At 35.0% G+C, this 19239-nt stretch overlaps 2 protein-coding genes across 4 annotated transcripts in view; one reads left to right on the top strand and one right to left on the bottom strand.

The window, feature by feature from the left end:
• Positions 1 to 1349: 1349 nt before the first annotated feature.
• LOC128235236 (protein Spindly-like) lies at positions 1350 to 19102 on the bottom strand. Of its 3 annotated transcripts, XM_052950019.1 has the most exons (12): positions 18986 to 19082; positions 18402 to 18492; positions 17602 to 17747; positions 15648 to 15824; positions 12412 to 12606; positions 10161 to 10310; positions 7846 to 7944; positions 6152 to 6262; positions 4420 to 4551; positions 3708 to 3808; positions 2854 to 3038; positions 1350 to 2530 (listed from the first exon to the last, which is right to left on the bottom strand). In XM_052950019.1, the coding sequence occupies exons 3-12, from the start codon at positions 17737 to 17739 to the stop codon at positions 2136 to 2138; spliced, it is 1683 nt and encodes a 560-aa protein (XP_052805979.1). In that variant the 5' UTR covers positions 17740 to 17747; positions 18402 to 18492; positions 18986 to 19082; the 3' UTR covers positions 1350 to 2135. The 3 variants fall into 3 exon arrangements, with proteins under 3 accessions (XP_052805979.1, XP_052805978.1, XP_052805980.1); XM_052950018.1 differs by lacking the exon at positions 18402 to 18492 and having other exon boundaries at positions 17602 to 17745; positions 18986 to 19102; XM_052950020.1 differs by lacking the exon at positions 18402 to 18492 and having other exon boundaries at positions 17602 to 17742.
• The window catches only part of LOC128235238 (origin recognition complex subunit 4-like), a 56657-nt gene continuing 56515 nt past the window's right edge, over positions 19098 to 19239 (top strand). Inside the window, exon 1 of the mRNA XM_052950021.1 lies at positions 19098 to 19198. The gene's annotated coding sequence lies outside the window, so the exon portion shown is untranslated. The remainder of the gene's footprint in view (positions 19199 to 19239) is intronic.

Genomic DNA, 19239 nt, shown 5'->3' with positions numbered 1-19239 from the left:
GTTGGAAATTAAATGTTGTCTACTGGCCCAGCCTCAGACAGTTGATTTACAACAAGCGCTGTCACGGACCTATAAACCCCGTGTCCGTGGCGCTGTCATAGGTATGTGCAGAAAGGAAATATCGATCCCTAACAATTTTAAATGGTTGAATGTCCAAACACAGTGTGTGTATACCACGTGATAAATTACGGCATAAATGCTACGTCGGAAGGCAATATTTTGATTCGATCGAAGACTTTAAACATAGATAACTTTCCTATTTCTTTACAAAATTAAAAAAAAACAACATAGCGCAGTCTATGCCACTTACGGAGCCCCGCATTCGGTATTTTACAAAAGTTTGAGAGTTTAGTTTCTTAAAACACTTCGACAAACCTTTTTTTATAATATGGCCGTCTGATGGAGCACTGTCAAAACATTGTTTTGGAAACAGGTTTGTCGAAGTGTTTGGTGAAACTAATCACCTTATAAAACTCCGGTAATAAAACGCGGGGCTCTTTAAGCGGCATAGACTGCCCTTTGTTTCATTTAAAATGGTGTAGTAAAAGAAAAGTTATCTTTGATTTAAGTCATCATTTTAAGCAAAATATTGCCTTCCGACGTATCATATATGACGTAATTTATCACGTGGTAATTTATCACGTGGTATATATACACATTGAAACAGATGGATACAATAACAATAAACTATTAAAGAAGTTAAAACATCACTTGAGCCTATGATTGAAACATATCTTTACAACAAATGCACAGATACTTGTTTTAACTTTATGAGTAACATGGATACCAAAACGGCTCAAAATATTGTGAAAATGGCGGATGTTTTTGATAAATATTATTGCAAACATTGATGATATTTTGATACAGCCAGTTGCTGTGATGTCAACCGCCGTTTAACCATAGTTCAACATGAATAGTTTATTACAAAATGCATTAAGACCTTAGGCCTATGAGCATACACCAATGATAAACTTATGTGTACGAGACCTATGAGCATACACCAATGATAAACTCATGTGTACGAGACCTATGAGCATACACCAATGATAAACTCATGTGTACGAGGCCTATGAGCATACACCAATGATAAACTCATGTGTACGAGGCCTATGAGCATACACCAATGATAAACTCATGTGTACAAGACCTTAGGCCTATGAGCATACACCAATGATAAATTCATGTGTACGAGGCCTATGAGCATACACCAATGATAAACTCATTCGTACGAGACGTGTAACTACGCTCTTCTTACGGTGATAATATTATGTATGGTATTTTTTCTCAATATATATTATTTATTCATTTATTGTTTGATGTTAACTTAAATATGTGACCAACAATTGATAAATTGCTTTATTTATATATATATATATTCATATACAAATACATACAGATATTAAATATTAAACGTCGCCTTACATAATCCAAAACCTTTGTAAACATACATCGCTAATTCACACCAATGATATGACCTCAGCAGATAACAGGGATGAGTTGTTTGTATGGGTAGATTTGTCCTTTAAAAGCATATTCAAAACATATAAATGTCAGGTTTTTGACGTCATTGAGACTGTAAATTACAGGTACGGCAAATGCTACACTGTCAATGTCCGATAGCACATAGTGTAGGGTATTTCATGTAACAGTTCAAAAGTCATGCTTAAACATCCCCAAGGATCCATGGAAGTACCGAAAATACAAAACACGAGTTTTCAGTACATTTGTTTTGCATTTGCATAATCAGAGAAGAAGATAACTAATAATAATTTGGCTAACCGATTATACCAGTTTTCTACAAGTGAGTGCTGGTGTATAGTTATAATGCAATTGAAGTTACAGGGACTGTCATTTATGAATTTCATGAAACAGCAAAATAAAGGTGTTCAAAACACATAATTTGTCAAACTTGCAAAACACATCGGTCTGATCATTTGGCTTGTGACTTTATGTTATACTTTATTCTTTCTTTGTCATTCCAACAGCATTGTTATGCAATGAATAATTGTTCACATATGTTCTTTGCTGTGTTAATGTATCATTCTTGTCATTTTTATATATTTTGGTTAACTTGTTCAAAAGACAAATGGACAATTATATGCATAGTAAAATGTGAAACCAGCTTTTTTCACGCTTCATTGACTCTTACACTCATTTACATTATCTTTAGGTGCAGAAATGTGTTTCTTAACAGTGACTTTTCTACCAACAACACTTTGTTCAATGCCAGTTTTATCTGCATCATTTTCTGGCTTATTTTCTCCTTCAAAGTAATGAACTTCATCGGAGTCAGATATTGAAACACATTTCTTCTTTACATATGACAGCAGCGATTTGGAGGTTAAATTTTCACTTCCCGGTTGTAAGACTCTCTCTGATTGGTTGGTTTTTGGTCCAGTATCATCAAATGCTGTCTGTGATTGGTTGACTGTAGTATTATTCAGTCTAGATTCACGGATTTTTACCTCATCATCCAATGGGATTTTTTCTGTTCTTTTAACAACAAGGGCTTCAGACTTTTTCATCGTTTCTGAAAAATTAAACAATGTTCAACTTCTTTATAATGGCTTGATAACAATAATTCCAGCTTTTATAATATCATTAATTTTATTTAATGTATTTTATTTCCAAACAAAAATCTACTAAAATTCTGCACCAAATATATAATCCATTATATACTATTTACTATACAGGGCCATCTGTGATCTCCCCAGCTCTTGCATTTTTGAGACTAAGGCACCGAAAGGATTAAGTATTACTTTTTAATTCAGTGAGGATGGCGGTCCCCAGATTAATATGCCAATATGGTTAACAAAATGTAAAATCAGGCTCTGATGTCTATGAAGTCCATACCTGGTTCATATTTAAGCCGAAGTTCCTCCACTTTGGCAATAAGTCTGACATTCTGGCTGCGTAGTTTGTCGTTTTCTGTCGTAACCTTGCGGCTTTTAGCCTCCTCTGCAGATTTCAGGGATCGGACATCCAGAAGTTGCATTGACTTTGTAGACAGCTCCTTTTTAAGAGATTCCAACTCCTTTCTGTGTAATGGACACAACATGGTAATAAATATAGCTAGCATAGCGGGTGAGATGTAGAAGTACAGATGCCTGCCCCTCATATCAGGCAAACAGACTCAAGCCTGGTTCTAACAGCTATCACATTTTATCACATTTTAAATTAAATATAAAATTAGGATAAACTTAGCTCAATTCATTTCAGCTCATTAGCAATTTATGTAGCAGTGCTTGGCAGGAATTTCAACTGAAACTTTTGAGTACAAGTCCACACCAAATTGATGTCGTGGTCATCATATTTTTTCGGAAAAACTGGAGCGTTTTATAGTGACTTTTTATTACTTAGCGCTGTAAATTATGAAATTAGTAATTATCATTTTAATAGAATATTGCATTTGTGGACATTAATTACAAAATTGATTAAACTTGTGTCCTCAAAGCACCTTTTTATCAATTTATATATCTCCTTAATAAATTCCATATTGAATGACCACTCATATCATATCCCATCTAATAAACTCCAAAATTATTGCAAAGATTTAATGAAGGAGTCCTTAGCTTGAAAATTGCAACAGGGTCTCCAGGTTTATACGTCAGGGAAATCTCTGTTTAATTGTTAATGGTGATAATGTCATCACTGGCATAAAGGTGATCACCATACATAAGTCTTTAATAACCACAGAAATGACTCACTCGTTGCTTTCGATGATGGTTTTCATGTATTGCGTGTATTCACTCTCTGACATCTTCTCTGAACAGCCTTGATCTGTCCCTGCTTTCTTATCAAATGGGTCCTGTGAAAGAAAGGCATGAAACGAATCAAATATAATTAATCTTTGAAGTCTGAAGAAGGAGAATAACTTTTTACTTTGAAAATGAAAAACTTAAAACATACTCAAACCCAAGAATGCCCATAGATAAGAATGTCAATTTAGTATGTTCATCTAATTTGCTTAAGAAATACATGTACAAACAAAACTAGGTTTCCGTGAACACAATTACATTGGACATAGTGATCCCCATGTTTCTGCCATGAATAGACAACACAAAAAGTAAAATTGGATAGAAAATAATGATCATAGCATGAAATTTATACAAGGATGCCTTGAAGCAAAAGCCAACATTGTTTTTCAGTTGAAAAAAGGAAAAAGGGTCAACAGATATTGAAGGCAGAGTTATGGGCCTTGCTGTCTACTATTGACACCAGCAACATGTGTACAGAGTTTTATTTGAAAATCTCGATTTTGTTTTTAGTAATGGCCAATGTTAATGTTTTTGCATTGCACCACCAACACCAATTGCAACACAATATCTTGATTTTTAATTTCAAAATACCGAACACATCGGAACAGCAGAGATTAAACATCAGTTTGTGTTTAGTTCATGACATCAAAACTCTTCATACCTTGGACTGGACTTGTTCGAGGAGGGTTTTAATCTCATTTCGTGCCTGATTCAGCTGTCTTTGGAGATTAGCTACATATTCATCATCAAAGTGGCTGCCGCTACTGGACAACAGGAGTTGGGATATCTGGCGCTGAAATCAAAAATAAGTCAATTAAATGGCAAATGTAACAGTCCATTAGTTTGTACACATAAAATCCAATAAGCTCGGATTTTTTTTAGCAAATTATCTGGGAAATATAACATCCAATCAGCAGGAAACTACAGCAGTCAATTCCTTTAGAAAGATAGAAGTTCTATGAAAAGTAAGTTTATTTGCTGAATTTTCAAGTATACAAAGTGTTATAAATCTGACATTCTTTAAGTTTGAATAACATCACTTGTTATGAAAGAATTGTGACTTCGAACAATCTTTCAGAGTAACAAGGGCAACCCTATATGCCGCCACTTTGTGGGGGCATAAAAACTAGAAGCGCCGCAATGCGACGAAACCAGGTTTTTGTTATGGGCAATCAGAAATTATAGCCAATTAATTTGTTGTATGACTTTATTTTTAATTTTATCAAAAAGAGACGTAACTGAAAATTACTGTTGGCGGAAATCATTTTTCTATTTTAAGTAATAGTGACCTTGACCTTAGCCTCTCCCCACACAAAAGCAATCCAAAGCTAGCTCTTCACATAAGCTACCTACACACCAACTTTCGTCAATATCTATCAATCCTAACTAAAGTTATTGGGCAGAAACCATTTTTCTATTTTTTAGTAACAAGCGACCTTGACCTTAGCCCCACCCCCCTCAAAAGCAATCTCAAGCTAGCTCTTCACATAAGCTACCTACACACCAAGTTTCATCAATATCTGTCAATGCTAACTTAAGTTATTGGGCAGAAACCATTTTTCTATTTTATAAGTAACAGTGACCGTGACCATTTTTCTATTTTAAGTAATAGTGACCTTGACCTTAGCCCCTCCCCACTCAAAAGCAATCCCAAGCTAGCTCTTCACATAAGCAACTTACACACCAAGTTTCGTCAATATCTATCAATGCTAACTAAAGTTATTGGGCAGAAACCATTTTACTATTTTTAGTAACAGTGACCTTGACCTTAGCCCCACCCCCCTCAAAAGCAATCCCAAGCTAGCTCTTCTCATAAGCTACCTACACACCAAGTTTAATCAATATCTATCAATGCTAACTAAAGTTATTGAACAGAAACCAGTGTTTGACGCCAGCCCGCCCGCCCGTATACCCGCCCGCCCAACGACAACCTCATTCTAATAACCCGGTTTTCGTTGAAAACCTGGTTAAAAATAATATCTTTAAAGTTAAAGGTTTTAAAGATATGAGGAAAACACATCTGACAAGGTGACTGAGAGATTGATGGAAAAGTGATTTCAATAGGGCACCTTCAATTTTTGTGCATAGCCCTAAATAACAGAAAAAAGTAGCACTGGCATCAATGAAACTATCAATAAGCTTAGAAAAAGGCACTGGAAGTTGTGACCAAGGTCAATGTGATTGCATGCCAATGATGACAAGAATGACACTAAGGCTATGATATAACCTCGACCTTTTTTCATCTAATTACAGACAAGCTTAACATGTAAAAAACCAGATAAGAGATCTGCAAATTATGGGTATATCTGCAGAGGTATTGCAATTCTGGCTTTTTTGTAAAGTAATGACTGAGGCTTACGTCTTATATATAAAGCATATTTTGTTCAACATACCTTATATTTTGTATTGAGCTGTTTTTCTGACAGGTACTTTTCATTGAGCTGTTCCAGCCTTCTCTGCAGGGAGATCAGCTTTTTCTCAGCATCTATTCTCCTGTCATCTAGCTGAAAAAAAGTTTTAAAGAACTTCATATTACTTGATGAATAGATGGATAATACTTATATATATATATGTGCACCTTATAAAGAAGACGGTTCATAACTTTTGCATCATGTTTACAAATGATTTATTGCAAACTTTTAAAGTGTTTGCATGCTGCTGCCAACTTCAGTGGTAATACAGCCATCTTAGTCATGGAAAAACCAACAAGATGTTTGGCTGGGGAGAGAACTTCAATAATCAAGTGGGTATTGTATTGTAAGGTTGTCAACTGTCACAAAATACGCTCCAACCAGTTTAATGACATCAAGTTTGGTGATAACAAGTTGTACAAATTAAGAGAGCGGACACTGTAAATACAGTTTTGGCCAATTAAAGGGTCATAACTCTGGAGTGACTGAGGCAACATGGCTGGTAATGGAACCTGAACAAGATATTATTCCCATACTAGTTCTAACCAAAATTGGTGATGATTGGACAAAGACTTGTAAAGATATTGGTCAGACAATACCATTTAAAGGTAATTTCTACAATTAAAGGGCGATAACTCTCCAATGACTTAAGCATATATAACCTCAAAAGCATAATAGCTTTCCTGTGACCTACCGTTATATCACAGAAGTCACAAACAATAGCATTTTGGAGCAAACAACAACTAGAACTGTAAGCCATAGGCTAACGAATACCCCCCCACCCCTCCATGTCTAGGTTGTTTGCCCTGGAGTTAGGCCGGACAAAGCTAATTTTGCCTACAAGGGGAGATGACTCCAGTCATGGTCATGTGACCTGTACCAAATTCACAGAGGCGAAAGTTTACAACATGGCCATTAATTTCTGAAAGTTTGATAAAGATTTGTTGAATAATAACAAAGATGAATCCCGGACAGGGCTTATTTTGCCTACTTTAACACATCAAGGGGAGATAACTCCAGTCATGGTCATGTGACCTGTACCAAATTCACAGAGGCGAAAGTTTACAACATGGCCATTAATTTCTGAAAGTTTGATAAAGATTTGTTGAATAATAACAAAGATGAATCCCGGACAGGGCTTATTTTGCCTACTTTAACACATCAAGGGGAGATAACTCTGGTCAGGGTCATGTGACCCGTACCAATTTCACAGAGGCGCAAGTTTACATCATGGCCATTAATATCTGAAAGTTTGAAAAAGATTTGTTCAATAACGACAAAGATGAATCCCGGACAAAAAAAAAAAACGGACGGACAGACGGACAGACAGACAGACGGACAACCCGATTCCAGTATACCCCCCCCCCCCAAACTTTGTTTTGGGGGGTATAATAATTATTTGATGTTCTTAAGTGAAAAATGGGGCATAACTCAATGCAACAAATAGAACAGAGTTAGAGACCTTGCAGTACATATGTGCTTTATCTCTGGCAACTTTTGACCAAGTTGCATTAGAATATTTTGAACAGTTTTTGAGTTATAGCTATTGTTAAAATATTTGCATGACAATGACGAGCCAACAAAGACAATGCTGACTATGACAATGCTGACAGCAACACTAATAACGCTATGACAATAACGTTTTTCTTTGACAGATGGATAAGCTTAGAACTAACCTCTGCAAATATTGAGTTGCCCTTTGACTTGTGTGAACTAGCCTCCATCTGCAGGGCATCTAATTGACATTTCAAGTCCAACTTCTCCATGCGTACTTGCTGAAAACCATATAAATAGTCATAATGTTTAAAAGATTAATGAAAATGTTTACTTTATGAACGAAGGGAAAATTTCAACAGGGCAGTGCTACTGTTCAAACCTAAAGATCTCTTTTTGCTATGAAATCTTTCCTCGTAATGAAACAGCTCCCGAGTGGAAGTGAAACTGTTCTTTCTGTCAGGGTTTATTTCCTTTATATCAGTATCAACCACATATCAAACTCTGTTATCTTGTGAGTGATGTGTGGAGATGTTGAATGTCATACGTTTTATCATACAAATGTACCTATATCCTAATTAATAAATCAAGTGAAAATCCCCTAAATTGGAAAAAACATTGAGCATTATTACCCCCTCCATAAGAGCTAGGGACACTTCCCCGAAATGCAAAAGAAAATCCCTGCCCATACATGCATGGCAATGACTCATTACTGATATCATGATGTAACATGCATATTTTAATATTCATAATTATGAAATAATCTGTTTCTAGACTGTTTCCATGAAAATGATTGTATATTAATTTATAATATTGTGTGGATCCTTAATTGGTTTTGTAAATAATTGGTACAATATTGTACCTATTTAAAACTGTATGCTTTTGTTTCCAGGTATGTTTGTTATGCATGTTGAAAAATAGCTCATTGAGCCAACGTTTCTTTTAACATTTACACGACTTTAAATAAAGATTCTGGTATCTTGTATCTTGCTTCTTTTGGTCACCACAACCTTTGATCTTATATCAAAAACCTTCTTGCTTGATCATCTTTCTTTAATGCTTCTTAAAAATTGACACCGGTTTCTCTATATGCAAACCTCTAGGTAATGTCGTTACAGTAATTTTCACATTGAGAATTCCTTGTTTGTTCTATGATAGCTATGTTAATTTACTCATTGTTTATTTTCATCAGACTTGAATTGGCAGTCGTATAGTAGGACCTCCTCATATCTCCAATATTTGACTTTTTCTTTGTGTACTATCCAATGTATGCTAAATATATGTTGGTCATCCAGCCACAAAATATAACGTGAGAAACGGTGAGTAGCCCTTCCTAGTATCTTATTATTGTCGATGACTCACACACAGACCATTGCTAAGTGACAATTTCTTAATTAATAAACATTCTGACAGAGAAGCCCCCGCATCAAACTCAGAATAGGTTATTATCTACTAAAGGGCGTCTATGTCAAGATGTCTATGAATCTCTGTGAGGTAACCTGGTTATCCGACAGATTTCACAGAAGATATGTTATCAAACATTCTTAGCATGGGGTATATCATTGCACCTAAATGACACTTAGTATTAACAATATCGAAAAGAAACAATGGAAACTGCTAATTCGTTCAAGCATATGGGTTTAATGACATCTCACAGGGGGTATAACACATCTGAAATGTTAACTGACTTACATGAGTGGGAGTATAAACAAAAATTTCAGTTCGAAAATGCTGAAAATCATTCTACACTCAATTCACCTGAAAATATAATGTTGAACAACAATTTCAAAACATTTTACACAGTTCTTTGAATATGTTGTTTTTTCCATTTTAATGTATTTTTGTTTTGAGAGGGTAGGGATTGGTTAAAGAAGTGCCATACAACAGACTTTGGCTTTATTTCTATGGTTATCTTTAAAATCTACCGGGTATGTGACTTAAATGTGTCAATGTGAGGAATATTTCTTATAGGCAGTGTGGTTCAAGCCATTATTTGGTGGATACAGTGGATGCCCTTGTAACCTCTTTTCGTAACCTCAAAAGAGGCTTTCCATAATACAAACTCAAAGATGCATTTGCATTAGCTAGCTTCTTTATCCTTATTCGAAATATATTTACATGTATTTGTCCATAGCCAATAAACTGATCTGCAAAAGTGCAAATACAAACACTTGGAAACGTGGAAGACAGTACACAAAGTAAATTTGCTGCAAAAGTGCAACTACAAACACTTGGAAACGTGGAAGATAGTACACAAAGTAGCTTTGCTGTAAAAGTGCAACTACAAATACTTGGAACATGGAAGATAGTACACAAAGTAGCTTTGCTGTAAAAGTGCAACTACAAATACTTGGAAACGTGGAAGACAGTACACAAAGTAACTGTGCTGCAAAAGTGCAACTACAAATTCTTGGAAACATGGAAGACAGTACACAAAGTAGCTGTGCTGCAAAAGTGCAACTACCTAATAATTTAAATTCCAAATAATGACTATTACCTCTAGTGAGTTGTTGATATTGGTAAACTGACACTGGACATCTTCCAGTTCCTCATCACGGGCGAGAAGTTTCCCCCGTAGAACCTCCGTCTCTGTTACCATGGCAGCCAGCTCTGCACGTCTGTCTATCAACTGGGACTGCAGCTGTGTCTAGAAGTGCATGTGTAAACTGATAAATAATAATAATAATCATATTGAATCAGATATAATGTTGTTCATGTCATACTCCTCAACCAGTTAGGCCTAAAAAAAATAATGTCTGTTTCCTGTAACCCGACCGACCGTAATTTTTTACTGCCGACCGCAATTTTTTTATGCCCAAAAATTCGAAAAGTCAGATTTTTGGCGATCTTTGGCCTGTGATGACAACCATAATCTAAATAATTTAGTAGTGTCCGAACTCGTCGCATAGTTACAAACATTCCGGTTTGACAAGTTGAAACAATGGCAAAAAGCTTATTGGCTGTGACATTAAACTCAGTGCAGGGCTTTCAATTGACCCGAGCTCCCGGGTTTTGACGCACAGAAATTATAAATGACCCGAAATTGACGCATCATACATTTGTAGTATGCGTCAGTTTTGACCCGGGATATTTCGGTGTAAGAGTCGGTATCATCTGAAAGGGGCCTCAATGCATGATCTGAATGTTTGTTTAACCCACATGAGCAATTAACACCCGAAGTGACAAGTGGTTATCCATCTGGAATCTGATCGGTAACCGTGTCAATTAGCAGCACTCAAATTGACGTAATATTAACTCCGCCCATTATGCAAATTAACGAATTAATGAAGGCACTGTACGTGTACTAGTTTTGCTGTTTCACTGTTTAAAAAAGAAAATGGTATTAATTTTTGATCAGTCAGTCTAAGCTTTTTTGATACTGATTCTAGTCTATTTAAACATATTCCAGTCCAATCTATCATTTTACACTGTTTGCTGCCGAGTCGGTAGGTAAGGTTTAAGTGTCCAAGCAGTGAACAGCGTAGACTATGGTTCTGGAAATTCTTGCCAGTTCTTGTTGTAACAGCGGTTTATTTTATAATAGTTGTCATGTACATTTAATTGTAATACAACTTGATATTATTACACAGTCTATTTTAAAATAGTTTGTGCAATAATATCATGTTTTATTACTACAAAATGTATGCATTTTGAAAGTATTGTTTAAAACATTTGCCAAAAATAAATTGTCTAAATGTTATTTGATTCACTTTTTCACTGGGTTATATTTGCAAAGTGTACAGATGAACTGCTTCCCTGGTGAACATACTGGCAATGCTCAAAATTGCACAAAATGTTGCCACCGCTGGGAGTCGAACCCAGGTCTTGCCCTTCAAAAGGATGCATTCTACAACTGAAATACATGTACAATGGCTGTCAAGCTAGCAGTTATAGCTTATTTAAGGCAGGAAGTTTGAATCTATATATCACACTGAATTCTTTTTTAAAATAATTCACCTGAAATTAACATGTATATTGGATCATTCTGACATTTTAAATCATTAAAAAAAAAAAAAATCCCTACCTACCGACCCATCTTTTTTCCAGCTTGTTACAGGAAACAAACAATTTTTTTTTAGGTCTTAATAAAATTGCATTCACAATGTCACAAAATATTCATTTGTTAATGTTCTGTCCCAGTGATCCTATATCAATGCTATAATTTAATTGGTCGGTTGATGTAAAACCAGTGGAAACTTAACATGAATGAATGCTCTGCCTCTTTATTAGTTAGTTCATGGTTAAACGACAAGTAATTATTTATATGCAAAATTTCTGATAACTGCAGTCGGTTTCCGGTGATGTGGGGAGTCGATCAACAGGCTTAAGATGTTGGACTTGATTTAAAATACACTTGTCTGATTTGGGCAAAAATGTTCACTTTTTTGTGTATGAGGCTTCAAGATTCTTTGATTAGGCTGTGGTGTTTCAGATGTAAATTTTTTACTCATTAATAAACAGCAGCCAACTGTATCAAGCTGGTTAACTGTTTAGATGGCTATAAGAAGAAATGAGGAAGATAGTATGTCCTTGATTGGCATTGGATAGAACTCATTTCTAACAAGAGCACAGAACTTGGTTTTACAATGGCTTGAAACTGCTCAAGTTTTCTTGTGACATTTGAAGAGCAACACCTAACGTTGATTATTCATATCTCCTGTAATGTTATCTTTGTTTTACTACATCATTTTGGCGCCAAAGTCAATGTTTTAACATAAATCCGTAAAACCAATTTAATCAGTACAAACATTTTCATTTTGCATTGTGGCAATTTCTTCCTGAAGCACCGTGACCTCCTCAGACAGGCCGAATGATCTGGACCCCACATCGACCGCACTCTGGTTCATGTGTTCCTGAACAAGGGTCTCAAGCTCTGTAATCTTCTGTTTCTGTTGGTAGGTGGTAGCTGTGGCCTGCTCTAAATCACTCCTTAGTTCCTGGATCTGTAAAATAAGGGATTCATATTTGCAAATGATTTTTGTTCAAAGGGAGGCGATCCAGTGATTTGTATTGGCAACAAATTGAAGTGCATTTTATATTGAAGGTCTTCTTATTACTATCACCATGATGTTAGTGGTCTAAATTATTAAACTTAGATTATTGCAGGTCGAAAATTTTTTTTTTTTTCCTTTGATAAAAAGCTATACATAATTGCTAAATGTTACATGATATCTGGCAAAAAACAATTATTGACTTGACTTGAAACTTAACTGAGCAAATACCACAACTAAGCAAGCATGCACAAATTATTTTACATGTCCTGAGTTCTTGTGGAAAAGGAACAGTTTTTCAAGCCTCAGGTTTTTTTTCAAACAGCTGCTTATACCTACAGTAAGAGATAATATCAAAATAATGTCTCCGAATTTTAGAACAATTTATGTCAAATAGTAAATGATTAAATATTATTTCAAGACAAGATTGAAATAACACATGCCTATGTTGTACAACAAAATGTTTAGAATAGCATAAACTGAGGTATGAGAGAATATTTTATTTCAAGTGCTTTGAAATATTGTTTGTAAGGATAAAAAAAAAAGCTTTCAGAATTCTTTGTTAGCAACAGTTGGTCAGTTGTTACCCGCAAAATAAAGTTATTTTGATCCCTGTGAAGATTCAATTAGCATGTCTTTTGTTTATTATGTGCTAAGTGAAAATTCACAAAGTCAGAAATAACTTTTGTGCGATCATTAGAGAAAAAGTGACCAACAACAACAGTAGGGAACAAAGAGAACAAAGGTTAATGTACAAAACAACAGACCAAAGGGCAGACCAAAAGTTTGAACAGACTAGATGACTTTAGGGTACAAAGTCTCAATCGGTTCGGGGCCAGCTAGACAACAATCATCAGACTTTTGGATGAAATTGCCTGATTTCCCAAACTTAGAAAGTTCTTGGCATTATCTTTTTTAACAAGCACCGATCTATAAAATCAAGAATTTGAGCAAGCCCAGAAAGCATAGGGCTTGTGGGTATGTGCTAATTACGGCAACTGGGACTAGGTGGAGTGCAAAGAAATAACAGGTGCAAAAGCTGGGATGCTGACCAACATTCCTATTAAGTTTCACAAATGTTAATGAAGTACTTGAGAATCCACAAATGACCTTTTGAACCTCTTATTTACTAAGCCAATGGGCTTAACTATGGTGCAACGGGACGAAATACAAAACAAATAGCAGTTTTCGCAATTTCCAATGCTGACCAACTTTCCTACCGGGTATGTTGTTTCATCAGAGTACATGTAGGTGCAACACTCTTGAAGTCATATGCAACATAATATATTCAGATCCTATTTACTTAGTCAAGTGACATGACCTGTTGGCCAATGATCTCCAACAATGGATTTATATCGTTGATCCAAAAGCTATCTGACAATTGGCAACATTATAATCAAATAATTGAAATACTTCTCTGTCAATTATAATACTTTCCAATTTTACACAAGTTCTTGAATACTTGCATTTAGTTTGTTTTTATATTTTGAGTGTAGTAACAGAACAACTTAATGATTGTTTAATGATATTCAATATAGCAAAATCACAGAAGAAATCATGTCAGTATTTTCAGTAAAAAAACAATATTTTAAGATATTTATTGATGAATGATACACTATTTGACTTTAGGATATTTATTGATAATTGATACAATCTGATTACTGGTATTTCAGAATGAATCGAACGATAATTCAGAAAACAAAGAAGATAGACTTAGAAAAAGCAATTTGCTTACTTCTTAATTATGTAAATTTATAATTCTGAAGTGTATGTCTAAATTTTATATTATCAATCATCTACTTTATGTTTTTGACCCCTCTTGTATGTATTTGTGTTTTGTGTAATTGTATATATATTATCTAAACAAATACAGTTTAAAAACCAAACGATGATGGAAATCCTATCGTAGGGATTATATAAAGGGCATTATAATGCAAGGGCAAAAAATGTTTGTATCTTTATTTAGTATTAAGAGTACATGATAATTATTTGAAGGGTAATGGCAAAAAAAATTGACCTCAGTTTACTACAAAACATAGTAAATGGCATTTAGAATGGTAAATATATATACTTTTGACATTTAACAGTTTTCTGCCAGCTGGTATCTTTAAAAGTATATGACAACAACAAAACACAGACTCTAAAGTAAAAAAACAATATTGAAAAGTATTTATACCAATAATATGTGTACTTTTAGTAAGTTGATAAAAACAGTCTGTTACTCTATTGGTGGTGATTGCCGAGTGGTAGCATACAGCTGAACACTGGATCAGAGTGTCTCGAATTTGCATTCCATTTGGAACTTTTCTATATATACTGGTATTGGTTATCATCCAGGAATAATAAATGTCCCTTAAGCATATGAACATAGTAGATAAAAAATGTACCTATGTTCCTCAATAAAAAGCTTAACACAATGTCCATTTTTGCATTAAATTGTCTTAACTTTCCACAATTTACCTCCCTGTGACCCCAACTGTCCATAATTTGCCTCATTGTGACCCTAACTTTCCACAATTAACTTCAGTGTGACCACCCTGTCCACAATTTTCTTAAATGTGACCTACCTGTCCACAATTTACTTCAGTGTGACCTACATGTCCACAATTTACTTCAGTGTGACCACCCTGTCAACAATTAATTTCAGTGTGACCTACCTGTCCACAATTTACCTCAGTGTGACCACCCTGTCCACAATTAACTTCAGTGTGACCTACATGTCCACAATTTACTTCAGTGTGACCTACCTGTCCACAATTAACTTCAGTGTGACCTACATGTCCACAATTTACTTCAGTGTGACCTACAAGTCCACAATTATCTTCAGTGTGACCTACCTGTCCACAATTTACCTCAGGGTGACCTACCTGTCCACAAATACTGGTAACTTCAGTGCGACCTACCTGTCCACAATTTACCTCAGTGTGACCACCCTGTCCACAATTTACCTCCCTGTGACCAACCTGTCCACAATTCACTGCAGCTTAACCTACCTGTCTCATGTACTTGCTGGCCTCCTGTTGTCTGGCAGTCTCGAGACTCTGTTGTAGTAGCTCATGTCGGTCAGTCTGTTGTTGTTTCAAGGAGGAGACTTCCTCGCTGTACCAGCGCTCAAGGCTACTCTTCTGCTCCAATTTCATCTGCAGGCAGTGGGTCTCCTGCTCACAGGCCTGAATATATGTATGACACTAGAAGATGGTATTGGTACAAATATCAACAACAATAATTGTCTAAATCTCTCGAAATAAATGCTTTGGAGTTATTTCTCAGAGGCTTGATGTTAATACACGGGTACAGAGTTCTATAAAGACAACAGTTGAACTGTCAAAATCACTTCAAAAACATGCTTCAATTCAATGGTAAATGCTTATAAAAATCTTGCTTTTTTCCTTATCTGTTTGCCAAAAGTCATTAAAATTCAGGTAATTTATTGATTTGAAGCCTCCAGCCCAAGTAGTTGCTGAGATATTATCCTATGTGTGCTAACTTGTAAGACCTTAACCAGAATTGCTAAGTCGCATAATAAAGGGGCAAAAATTATATAATATGAAAGAGTAATCTTACTTGATTAAATAAGAAGGTTAAATGGTTGGGAGCCTGTGTGTAAAGTTTCAATGCAATACATGATGTATTCGCTGAGGTATTGACTTAAAAGTGGTTACATGCAAAACCTTAACAAAAACGTGTTATCTTACTTCATTAATTTAGTAGGCAAGATAGTTGGGAATTCATATCTTAAGTTTCAATGCAATAGATGATATATTTGCTGAGATATTGACTTAAATGTGGTAACATGCAAAACCTTAACCAGAATTTCGTTGAATAATAAAGGGCAATTATTTTGCATTAAATGCAAACTAGAGATATCTAACTTGGTTATTCAATTACATTGGGTGGTTGAATACCATTCATTGTATAAAGTCTCAATGCAATACATCAAGTAGTTGCTGAGATATTAATCTATGTGTGCTTACACGCAAAACCTTAACCAGAATTTCTAAGTCGAATAATGAAGGACAATTATTTGCATTAAATGCAAACTAGAGTTATCTAACTTGGTTAATTAAGTAGGTTGAATAGTTGAGTACCATTGTATAAAGTCTCAATGCAATACATCAAGTAGTTGCTGAGATATTAACCTATGTGTGCTTGCACGCAAAACCTTAACCAGTATTTCTAAGTCAAATAATAAAGGCCTATTATTTGCATAAAATGCAAACTAGAGTAATCTAACTTGGTTAATTAAGTAGGTTGGATGGTTGAGTACCATTGTATAAAGTCTCAATGCAATACCTCAAGTAGTTGCTGAGATATTAACCTATGTGCTTGCACGCAAAACCTTAACCAGAATTTCTAAGTCAAATAATAAAGGCCTTTTATTTGCATTAAATTCAAATAAGTGTTATCTTACTTCATTAATTTAGTAGGTTAGATAGTTGGGAATACATATCTAAAGTTTCAATGTAATACATGATGTATTTACTGAGATATTGACTTAAAGGTGCTTGCATGCAAAACCTTAACCAAGGTGTAACGCCAACGCCGACGCTTGGATGAGTAGTATAGCTCTCCCTATTCTTTGAATAGTCGAGCTAAAAATTACAATCAAAACATGTTAGAAAATAAGATACCACTAATGTTGCTTTCAAATCAAATTTAAATATTGACAAGTCAAGTGAGAGGCAAAGCTATAATTAAAGGGAGGCAAATCTTACAATTACAAAAATTTAACAGTTTTGCAGATGTTACTCCCCTGGCTTTTAAAGTATAATTTACTGTAAAAGATAATTGGAAACTGATTAATACAACATTTATATCAAAATACTGCATGGATGTTGACAATTACATTCATGTTTAATTATTATAATGATATTATATTTATATGATATAATAATTAAAAAAAGTATCAAGCATTGATACATTAGTGATTGAAAAGGCAGTTTTTACCTCCATCGTTTTATCAATATTTGCTCTCAAGTCTTCCATGCGGCTTCGCAGCTCCTGGTTCTCCTCCAGAAGACTTTTTCCGTACTCTGCTGCCACCTGGGCCTCACGACACTGCCCCCCACACTCATGCTCCGACATTGTCTGCTGTAATAAATGAGATATAAACGGTAATAAGGTCACTGTTCAAATCAGTTAGCTGAAATTTACATCATGCTGAACTAGCATGTTCATTACTTTTGTTTTTTAAAAGGAAAAAAAACAACAACAATTGTATTGTACAGAACAGGCAAGCCATTTTGAACATTGTTGTTTTTGGAGCAGATGATCAGCCCAATGGCTAATCATGTGACCCTTGTTTTGATAGTACACAATTTTTTGCCAGGTCGACGAGCAGCAAGTTTTTTTATTATTCATCTTAAATTAGTTTATAATTTTCCGCAAAATTTTGGTTTAAATGTTATTGCCTTTCACTGAAGTTTGCTTCATTACTTTGCAGCAAATTATCAATTGAGCACATATTCATAAGATAATGACATAAGGTAAAATTGACAAACCAATAGAAATCTCATCCAATATCATGCCATATTTCCACCTTAGGGTCTCATGTCAACTTATATTAGTAGGAATATTAAAGACCTTCTTTTTATGCTAACAATTGTTTAATAAAAGGTCAACAACTCTAAAAATACCATGTAAGACACAAAATAAGATCTTTTTGCACAGCACTTCTCCTCAACACAGTGTATGAAGTTTGAAGTCAATAACTAAATATTTTGAAAAATGGAGAAAAGTAGACTTATCCCAATGTCCAGGACAGCCAGATGGGACAAGGTGATTTCTATATAGCCCACACAACCAACTTTTGGGGTATGACAATGTGGAATCACAGTCCTGTATTAAAATATTTATATCATTTTACATATGAAGGAATGCAGGGTTTCTGTCCGGCCTTTATGGTCCAAAATGCCTTCAACTGGCAAGACTAATTACAGACATCTTTTTGATGCGAGTGCAATGGTTATCGTTTACTGTCATCAGAAAGTGTGTCCGGTTTATTATGATATTTGTATCAGCCAATCAGGTTCGATGACAGCTAGATAATCAACAATGCTGTTTACCCCAACCCCTCCTATATTTTATCACCATGGGAAGGTGTGAAAAAAACACCACTATTGTAACAAGGACTTTCATCATAATGATTGCGAAGTTAACAATTAAGTGTTAATTGAATTGGATAACATGAATTGAGTGTCATATTATTTTGCCTAAATATCTGATGCATAGATTTTCTGACATTGTTAAATTTTCGTAATCCGTGTCCAGAAACTTGAGTACAGAACATCGATCTATAAAAGTGATAATAGGGAACTCCATGGTGTCATACACTGAAAAGGGCTTTCCACTGTTTAGAAGCAGAAGCAGGAGTATTATCTTATTTGATATTAATGTTTTTTTGGCGAAATATATTTCTTGAATTTTCCGCTGCTACAGTGCCAAAATAATTTCATGTTGTCATAATTGCACTACCAATCGCGCGAACGGCAAATGTCAGGTTGTCAATGGGAGAAGTCTAAAGCTGTGTTTCCTCTTAGCTCTGGTATATAATTATCACCAACTACAAGAGCAAGCTCATTTTGA

The sequence above is a fragment of the Mya arenaria genome, chromosome 5 (genome assembly GCF_026914265.1).
Source record: "Mya arenaria isolate MELC-2E11 chromosome 5, ASM2691426v1".
In the NCBI taxonomy this organism is placed as follows: domain Eukaryota; kingdom Metazoa; phylum Mollusca; class Bivalvia; order Myida; family Myidae; genus Mya; species Mya arenaria.
The sequence above is the reverse complement of the archived record's forward strand: the minus strand, read 5'-3'. Positions and strand labels throughout refer to the sequence as shown.

What these genes read in the sequence shown, in the direction of transcription:
- LOC128235236 (XM_052950018.1), bottom strand. Translation starts at nt 17,739, where the DNA reads ATGTCGGAGCATGAGTGTGGGGGGCAGTGTCGTGAGGCCCAGGTGGCA. An exon ending in ATATCAACAACTCACTAGAG is followed by an intron (nt 7,945 to 10,160) that starts GTAATAGTCATT and finishes TATGGTTTTCAG; the next exon opens with CAAGTACGCATGGAGAAGTT. An exon ending in TCGGCTTAAATATGAACCAG is followed by an intron (nt 2,531 to 2,853) that starts GTATGGACTTCA and finishes TTAATTTTTCAG; the next exon opens with AAACGATGAAAAAGTCTGAA.